Genomic DNA, 10323 nt, shown 5'->3' with positions numbered 1-10323 from the left:
GTTCCAGCGGCACTTCGCACTATAAGCACCTGATAATGACCACTGATATGCAGAAGGTTCTACTTTCTTATATTAAAATCACAAGTTTAGGTTAGTTTTGTATGAAGTGATTATCTGGCAAGCAGCTAGCATATCTTCTGTGTGCTTCTCCTAACTGTATATTCATATGTAATGGTATATTAGACAATTTTTCATAAGTTCACTTAAGCACGCATGCTACCGCTTTGCCATGTCTGAGTCCTAACACTTATCTGAAATTACAAAAAAAACTGTTTTGATGTATAATTTCACAGAACCACAAAGGAGCATAAGCCATGTCTGAGTCTTAACACTTATATGAAATTACAAATTAAATTGTTGTATTTTCAAAGTATATAATTCCACAGAATCACAAAAGAGCACAAAGTTGAAGAATGTTTTATATGGAAGTGTGCATATTAACTTCTCGATGATTTCATACATTATTTGAAACTTACAAATTTCATTCTAGATTTCACAATCACCACCCATGTGTGGTTCTTGGATTACCCCACGGCAACGCGCGGGGTTACTGACTAGTTAGCTTTATAACTGAATGGGTGGTGGAGGATAGAAGGTGTGTAAGGCTTGCGGTGGATGCAAAGCTCCAACATCTTTCACCTCACACTCCAATTAGGGCAGCAGAGAGGAGCTGCCGTCAGCTGGGCAGCGCTATCTAAGCAGAGGTGGTAGGTGGCAGCGGGTGAAGGAAGAAGACGACACAGGGAAGCACAAGACCGAACACACACATTGGGAATGAGCCCCATTTGAAGCCTAGAACCAACTAAGAGATAGTGGAAAACTACTTGCATATAATATACAGTATACTCGTAGTCAGCCCAAGTGCTCGATGACTTTTGTTACTTCGGATGAGAAAAGCCATCTAGTCATAGGCAACCATGTCGATGGACACTAAACATCATTAGTTACAAGCAACATTGACTAATGGCAGACAACTTCTAATGTATGAAATGTTTGATCCTCTATGGAGTCAAGGCCAAGAGATTATACTAACAGCCTATAGATCTAGTGTAGTAGTGTTGCTCCACGATCAATAAATGGTGCATGGAAACATCAGATAAATACTGAGGACCCACTGCTAAGTTGCGCCTTCAAGTGTCTCATATTTGTTTTTGCATGTAATCACGAGAAATCTGAGTATCTTTATCGGCAATACCACCAGTAATTTGATACATCATCCACACAATAGTACTCAAATCTCAACATATATTGTTATTGCTAATCATTCAGCTTTGGGAAAAGGTGGCTAACAGTAACTGTTTAGAACACATAATAAAACTACAAATCAAAATACTTTTATGGAAAGTGATCCCTCTTCATTCATGTGGTTGGTTGATCACTATTCTTGTTGTTTTGCTTTTGGATCCATATCTCAGCCTTGAGTTGATTTTTCTGCCTTCAAAAAGAGGGAAATAGAAAGTTGATTAGATATCAGAGCAAGTCCATGGTGAAAGTGCAGAATATTGAATCAAAAGACTACTTGCTTAAAGACATGTGGTTTTCCCCATAATCCATTGAACAATTGGTTTCCCCTCACAGAGCATTGGAACAGAGAGTGGTAGATTTTTCAAAGACATAATTTTGACAATAATCTCATTGAACTTAGTAATTATTAGTTGTAGTGGTATACAGAAAATCCATATACCTTTTTTTTACCATGGAATATATAAGATGTTTCAGTCTATGATTTTGGTCATGTATTAGACGAGATCATTAGATTTACAAGAGAGAGAGAGAGCATGCATTAAGATTGAAGCAGATTTCATGGTAAATTTATTTAGTGACAAGTAGCCGTCTATTCATATGGTAGCATAGATACAAAACATGTCATCTTCGATCCTACAATACATAGGTAAAGCAAGATGCATCATGGATATCGGGCCTGAGAAGTAAGGTTTTCATTGTTTTCAGATACATGAATACTACTGTGTAACCATATTGATGAGAAAGTAGTTCAGAAACCACAGAAAATATATGAAGTTAGGTAGACATAGAAAAAATGCTAAATGGTTTATATAATGTAGATAGATTGTTTTTAAGGATAGGAAATAGAATTCTGAAAGCATTCTTTTTTATAGATATTGATATAAGTCATACTGAGGTGGCAAATTAAAGTTCCACTCTTCTTTCACTTTGCCAGAAAGTTTCATCTTTTAGGTTCATCATGCACAGTTTATATGACAACTTCTTCAACATGGTGGAATAAAAGAGACTCAATTCTCTCATGTCTATAAAGCCATTGTCTCAATCGATAGAACAATTCTTAAAAGTTACAACAACCAACATTGTTTGTATAAGGAGAAATTTGTATGCTTACCTGTGTAACCTGCCTCTACCTCTTTATGCCTCGATCTAGGGCTGTGCTTGCACCTTCTTGACTTGAGTTGGTCATTTTCTTTTGTGAAACATCTGCAACAGACTGAGACTTCCACCATTTCATGTACTTTCTAGTTCTACCTGCCTTGGGTCCTCTGGAATAAAAAAAGTTATGCTTTGAGGATTCAAATCATATCTTTTCCACGAGTCTTTGTAACTTGAGCGGATGTGGACAACAGTTCCTGGCACATCTTGATGAAAACCTAGTTGCCTCGCAACACGATATGGATGATACATTGTTGTGCAGTACATACCAATAAGTTCATATGCATGGATACACCGTGCAAAGGACTACAGTTCTTTACTCTTTTTAATTTCATCTCCAGAGACCCAGCCATGCTGAGGAACCAGCGCATCCATCCGAAACTTCTTGGCGCATCAAGCTCCCCCGGATAGTACTACTATCGAGCCTCTTTTGAACATTGTCCCACCGTGCAGCCGTTGGTAAGCGGTGACCTTCAAGACCGCTCATTGCCTTAGGCCGTAACACAGGAAAGTGCTCCCAGACCCAAATCTGCAGGACATTCATCGGTGTGCTCACCACAAATGTGTCTTCACTTCTGCTGCTAATATGCTGCTAGAGAGCAGAAAGGCCCGTGTACAAGCTGGCTAGGGCAGCCGGTGCAAGAGCCACACCTAGGCCATGGACCATCATGGCAGAAATATGAAAAACATCAATGTTGACAACATCAAATGGTGTTGTTCTCAGCACAAACATAGAGAGCCACATGGCCAAGTAAGCGGCAGGCTCAACCCGCTCCCCAGTACTATCTACTAGCACACAATCAAGGAAATGCTTAGCCCATCCTGAGAATGCTGGTTTCCTGTACTTACTATCATTCAGGATGCCCATCCAGAGCATATCTTCAACTCTTTCACATCTTGCTGCACCTCAGGCAGCAATGCTTTGTCCCTCACTGAACAACCAAGGAGGGGCAACCCCCCAAGGACAGCTCTGTCCTGAAGTGTTACAGTAGCTTCACCCCATGGAAATACAAAAGTATTGGTCTCTGGGAGCGAGACCAGCTCCTGGCAAAGTTAATCTGCTGGTGACATTCAGGGATAACAGCTGCAGATGGCTTATTTGGGGGATTGGGACCTCTAGCACGAGGGATGAGGAAGTGCCCTTGCCTCGTGGAAACCTTGGACTCACCAGTTCCTGAGATGATGGTGGCATACGGTGTTACCTCAACCAAGACTTGCTGGACCTCAGCCATGGCTACCTATGGATCTGTAGTGCTATCCAGTATGCAGCTTCCTACCAGCGTTGATGCAACCCGCACAATCAGTGCCTTCTTGTCTGTTGACTTTGTTTCCTAGAAAATACGTGCGGTGGAACTTCCTCGATTTGAGCTAGGCTTTTAGGCTAGAGGGAGAATGGGGAGTGACACAGTTGATGAAGATGGGCTTTGGAGGACGAGAGCAGACATGAAGGAGGAAAAGTGTGACAGGTGAAACAAAAGCCATATATTTTATTTGGTATATCTTTATGGTGCATTAATATCCTGTCTTGTATGGCAAAGGTGAGCTAGTGTTTTCAATTTTTTTATTATTAGAATTTATTTTTTGCTGAGGAAAATATAATTTTTTTATAGTTATGTATCCAGAAATATGCTTATTTAGATATTGAGGTACTAATGTATATAATAGTTAGATTTTTTTAATGGTTCAATGTATGAGGCCCTAAAAGCCATTGGAGGGCCCTTTTGTAATCTCAGAATTCGATGGTTAGCCACTTGGACCACATGCACAAAAATTTGTTAATCACTGTAGCTACCTTGTAAGAGATAGGATCCCGATCAATGCCCTTGAATGGTTGAAGGAGAGGGTCATGCGAAAAGACAAATCAAAGCAATTCAAGAGATAGTAGCTGGATTTTTTAATGACCAAGTCATAGATCCCAAGGGCGAGCACTACTACAACCACAAAGAACAATTGAAGCCAAACATAGATAATAATTAATTTGGATTGAATGTTATCCGAAGGACATGCATATAGAATGCAAGCTTTTGTATAATTTCATACTTTACGTTTGTATATATATATATATATATATATATATATATATATATATATATATATATATATATATATATAGGATGCATTTTTCGTACACCCAGGAGTAATTACTCCCATCTTCAATAAACCACATTGCGTATGTATTCATACTTGTTTATCGGTTTGAGTATGTTCGTATACTTATATTAAGATACTCTAGATCTTAACATATGAAAAAATTTCAAAGGAATTTATATTTTTTAATATATTAATAAAATGCCACTAATGTAGTATATATAATAAGTATAACCACATGCTCTATATATGCATGCATACTTAACATATATACTACATTAGATGGTTTAATATGACCATATACTTCGTCTACATACATTTCATCAGCATATACGCCCTAAATCCAGAGATATACACGTAGGAGTAACTACTACCAGGAGTAAAAAGGAATTATCCTATATTTTATATATATATATATATATATATATATATATATATATATATATATATAGTTTCATACTTTAATTGTATAATACTTAAAATGTATTATCATAATATACGTGCGTATACATTTAGATTAGGGTCGTAGAATGCTTATTCGAAAACCTATTTTAATACCAAAAATGAATAATGAAATAAAAGTAAAACCAAAAAAGAAAAAAACAAGAGATACCTTTAATCCTGGTTTGTAATACCAACCAGGACTCGTGGCGGCCTACGACCGCTTCGGACGTAGCCCCTCCGGATTTGTATCAAGAACCGGGACTAAAGGTTCATCTTTAGTCCTGGTTCTATAAATCAAAATTAAATGGTGGGCTTTTAAACCCGGAATTGAAGAAGGTTGCCAACGGGACAACTGCTCCGTCTTGTACTAGCGAATTACACAATAATCGGTGTAAAGATTTTTATTTGCTTATTTCTGTATGTATGGGCCATGGCAGGCCTCCGTTTCGATCTGCTAAAGAGGTCTAAAGGCCCTAGCCAGAAAACAGTTGTGCCGAGCCGGCGATATATAATGATCATAAGGGCAAAGTCCCATATATACTACATGTGTGTGGTCGGACATGAAATGAGCTGTTACAAGTGCTCATCAGTGCTTTGCCCGTTAGAAGCGGTTCTCGACTGGACCGAAGTTGCCGCTGCTCCACACACTGTCCCAATTCGCTATTTCTCTCTCCCTCCCACACCAACACGCCGGTGAGCGCGGCACTCGTCTGCCCTGCCGTATCGCCGCAGATTGATCCGGTTCATCACCGTGGCTTAGCCCGGCTCCATTGTCTCGGGTGCGTTCATGGCGGTGAGTGATGGTGTTTGGATACTGCTGCGTGTGACATATTCAGTTGTTTTATCTACAACCTGTTTTTTTTTTACTCAGTTCGTTTCCGATTGATATGATCTGCACATTTTGTCGATGTTGGTCATTGTTACCTTGGTCATCCATTCCATCATGGAACAGATTTTCTCCCTTCCTGAATAAACGAGATGTAATGGAAATATGGAATAAATTAATGCACTGAAATCATACATACATGAGATTTATTCAGAATCGGAAAGCAGACACTAATGCATGCAGTCAAATCTCGATTCTACTAGGAAACGAAGCCCCCGTCATCATACACATACATTAGTAACAGCGGGTGTGTTTTTAGCTAGGACGACAATCGGATCCATGAGATTTTCTTACAGTGCCGAACCTGACTGACGACGCCTATTCAGCTATTCTTTATCACTGTGTATTTTCCAACTTTGCACTGGTCTGCAGTCTGCTCAATGCACAAAGAAGAAACCGTTAATAAGTAGACAAAAACAAAATAGTAGTCAATTAATGGAACTGAACTTGTTGGTTTAGTCCCAGGATGCTTGCTAGGTGCCTTGCTTCAGTTTCTTCATCAGGAAGATGGTAAAACATGCATAAGCCCTGATTAGCTGATGATCCTCATGCATGTCTGCTAATGCAGGTCCGGCTGGACCCTGGCTATTTGAGGATAGGAGTCGCTCCAGCTGAACTTTGCACATCATCACCATCATCATCAGCATCACCACAGCCCTGCACTTCCCCCAATTGGACGATCGACGTGTCGGACGTGAGTCGGACGATTCATCTCTCTGCACCAATATAATAACTAGTACACCAGATTGCCACACCACCATATTATCCTACTCTGCCCATGCATGCCATTCATGTTTTACAAAGAGGAAAAAATTGAGTGCTTTTTGCGTCTACTTACTGAAAAATATACACATGACAACTACCAATGTTTTGTTTGGCAAAAAGTTGAAATCAGTGAACACTGTTCAACAACATACTCAGTGTTGTTTCAACATAACATGCGTTACGTCTGCACAAGTACCAGTTAAATAACTAATGACTCTAGTGGAAGCTCAGTCATTGATTAATATGATATATATGATGTTCTCCCTGCTTCAGGTCAGAACTATCAAGGTGACCAACGTACCTCTCTCAGCGACCGCGGAGAACATGAAGGAGTTCTTCTCCTTCTCTGGCGAGATCGAGTATGTCGAGATGCGAAGGTGTGATCGATTCCCTTGCCAACTCCCAAGTCCCAAGTCCTAAACCACGCACAATTTTTCCCAACTCCCATGTGCTTGTTTTGCTCTAAATCATTTTTTGATGAAATTCGCTCTAAATCATGGCAGGGACTCGGAGACGTCTCAGGTCGCTTATGTCACCTTCAAGGAGTTCCATGGAGCTGACACAGCTCTACTCCTCTCTGTATGCGTGCACACCTTTAGCATCTATCTCTCAACATTTTATTTTAATTAAACGTTTTAAACTTTCAGTAAATCGTTTCGATCTCCTCTTGATTCCAGTAAATATCATCTCTGAACAATCTTGAAAAAAAATTCTTATGCCTGGTTGCAGGGATCAAGCATGTGTGGCGATGTTCCTGTGAACATCGCGCCAGTGGAAGACTACGAACTGCCACCGGAAGCCTACTCCCACTCGCATCCAGAAGAAAGGTCGCCGGCGCCGGGCACGCCGACCGGGGAGGCCGTGAAGAAGGCGGAGGAGGTGGTGAGCACCATGCTGGCCAAGGGCTTCGTGCTGAGCAAGGACGCGCTGCGGCGCGCGCAGTCGTTCGACGGGCGGCACCAGCAGCTGCTGTCCACGGCGACGGCGCGCGTCGCGTCGCTGGACCGCCGCCTGGGGCTCAGCGACAAGTTCAGCCTCGGCACGGCGGCGGCCCGCGGCGCGGCGCGCGGCGTCGACGAGCGGTTCCAGGTCACGGAGCGCGCCTGGGGCGCCTTCTCCGCGGCCGGGGAGGTCGTGGCCGGCAGCCCCTACGCGTCGCGCGGCGCCGCGTGGGTGTCGGCCGCCGTCGGCGCCGTCGCCAGGGCCGCGTCCGACGTCGGCGCCATGACCATGGAGAAGGTGGTCAGGGCCGAGGAGGAAGGCACGGCGGCGGAGCAAGGGAACGCGGGTCGTGTCGACGTGCACGACGGACAGGTAGCTGCAGCTCAGCACGGTGCAATGTAGAAGTCCATAGGAGTAGTATGAGTATGATTTTTTTTTCCTTCGGCTTTCTTACCTGTTTTTCTGGTATTATATATATACAGAAAATACAATGAATGCATAAATAAAAGACTTTGAAAAATAAGATAGAAATCAAACCGCATGAATTTGTCCTGTTAACTTGACACAATAAATTCAATATCTTTTCGGTTTAAGATAAATCAAATTTGGCACAGAAGGGTGTTGTAATCGTTTTTTCTAATTAATATAAATAAAAAGGAGGTAGCCTTGTTCAGTTGGCAAAATTTTGAAATTTCGGATACTGTAACACTTTCGTTTTTATTTGATAAATATTATTCAATCACGGACTAATTAGGCTCAAAAGATCCGTATCATAAATTACAGGTAAACTGTGTAATTAGTTTTTATTTTTATCTATATTTAATACTTCATGCATGTGCTATAAGATTCGGGGGAATCTAAAATTTTTTGCAAAACTTTTTAGGAACTAAATAAGCCTAGATCTTCTGTACTTTGGAGAGAGGGGAGAAATGGCATGAAATTAAGGATTTTAAGGAGATCTGTCTCCTTATTAGAGGACTGATTTTTAGCTTACCAATCAGTCACATTTTCAAGTAGAAAATTGAACGCTGATCGAACAACTTAGATTTTTTTGGGTAAAATTTGTCACTTCCTGCTCAAACAGCGATAATGGGTCTGCTCTCTGATAAGGTGTTTTGTAGGCCGTTTGCTGCTGGGCTAGTGGGCTGCTAGCAGGCTTTTCTACAGCTGCAGTCCAGGAGTTACCAGGCTTTTCTTATGAGTTTTCTTTAACATCAGACATCTCAAATCCTGAGCTCTCAGAAACAGTTTAAATTACCTCTTGAAGTGGTTTAAAGGCAGTTTTGTCTTTTTTAGTTAAAAAATCTAATAAATAATTTATAATATTTTAAACATTAAAATTACTTGAAGTTTATAAAATTTTTGTGAAAAAAAAATATCTATAATCCATGAAATATCTCTAGAAAAGCTTCCAAAAATAGGTTTGGCACTAGGAAAATAGCACAAATATCTAGAAATTTCTTTAAAAAATCGAACTATGTTTAGAAATCCATTATAATATTTTTGGATATTTCTTTCATTTTTCTAGAACTAAATCTTTTCTTTGGAAGCTTCTAAAGATATTTCTTACAAGGTTTAAATATTATAGTTAGATTTTCCATGTTCCAGTCTATCACTCGACTTTTGCTCTCCAATTTTCTAAAGCCTAGAGAAATTTTCTCTGGTTTAAAAACCTCATCAAGTCTTTACCAGAATATTTTCATCTAAAGAAAAAATAAAACCACCTTAAAACACTCCAAAAAGGTAATTTGAACGGTTTTGTAGTTTAGGGAATAACATATTTAGTTTAGAATTCGAAGAGAAATATCATATTACAATTATATTCTAGAGAGATAAAATATTTTCTTTCTTTCTTGTTGCTCTCTCACCTGCCTTTTGTAAAGTCTGCTCATACATTTGCCACCGTGTGTTATTTGGCTCCATATATTGTGTGCGTACGTGTGGTAGCATATGTAATTGATAAAATCCAACTGATATGGATTATCTACAAATTCTATGTTGGTTATTGGATGTTTAGAATAGGATATCTAATATTTTTTCTTTCTAGACTAAAACCTAGAGTAATTTAGAATTTAAAAAAGTTTGTTGGTTGAGAACTCTTACTTCATGCATTGTTTGATGTTATAAACTTTGAATTGAGATCTTGCTAGTTATTATTACATATTGTCTAATAACATCATTTGATCAAATGATGTCATTGTTTCATTTGTGCAGCGTTCTATTAAATATGACCATTGACTCCTCGATGACTATTGCGTCGATGTTGTCGGTAGTACCTCGTCTTGCTCATCGCCAAGCGCAACATTTGGTTCTTGATGATGATATCGCTAGAAACTCTAGCCACTACTAAGGCTCTTGTTGCCCTTGTGCCTCAACCATAATTATGCTTCACTTTATGTCATTGTGCGGGGATCTCGATCATTCTGCCCCCGAATCCGCGACGAGAGGCCCCGCCCTGGCCCTGCAAAACAAAGTTTTGCATCATCATCTTAGTGAAAGTTAAAGTGAAGTCGGTGAGGGTGTTCATGGGGCCAGCTCCAATGGGAAACTTCATTGGTGGGAGCGCTCGATGGGCCTCGCTACTAAGGCCAGGGTGAGGGACGATAAAAAATGCCCCTAAGGACGAAGGACCCTTAGCGGCACAACCTCCACCAACAAGACTCTACAGTAGGGGCTTGATGTCGTCAAGTCCTAGCGAAGATTCTGGTCTAGAGGCAGGAATGGGGGAGAGGGTGTCGCTATAGGGAGTTCCCCCAATAGTCATTGCTTTATTTTATGACATATTTGTTCCGTGTCAC

General features: G+C 40.4%; 1 protein-coding gene across 1 annotated transcript; it reads left to right on the top strand.

Moving 5' to 3' along the window:
• Positions 6381 to 8062, top strand: LOC8066061 (binding partner of ACD11 1). The gene is made up of 4 exons (XM_021461093.1): positions 6381 to 6512; positions 6857 to 6960; positions 7087 to 7162; positions 7313 to 8062. The coding sequence occupies exons 1-4, from the start codon at positions 6381 to 6383 to the stop codon at positions 7925 to 7927; spliced, it is 927 nt and encodes a 308-aa protein (XP_021316768.1). The 3' UTR covers positions 7928 to 8062.

The sequence above is a fragment of the Sorghum bicolor genome, chromosome 5 (genome assembly GCF_000003195.3).
Source record: "Sorghum bicolor cultivar BTx623 chromosome 5, Sorghum_bicolor_NCBIv3, whole genome shotgun sequence".
Lineage (NCBI taxonomy): Eukaryota > Viridiplantae > Streptophyta > Magnoliopsida > Poales > Poaceae > Sorghum > Sorghum bicolor.
The sequence above is the reverse complement of the archived record's forward strand: the minus strand, read 5'-3'. Positions and strand labels throughout refer to the sequence as shown.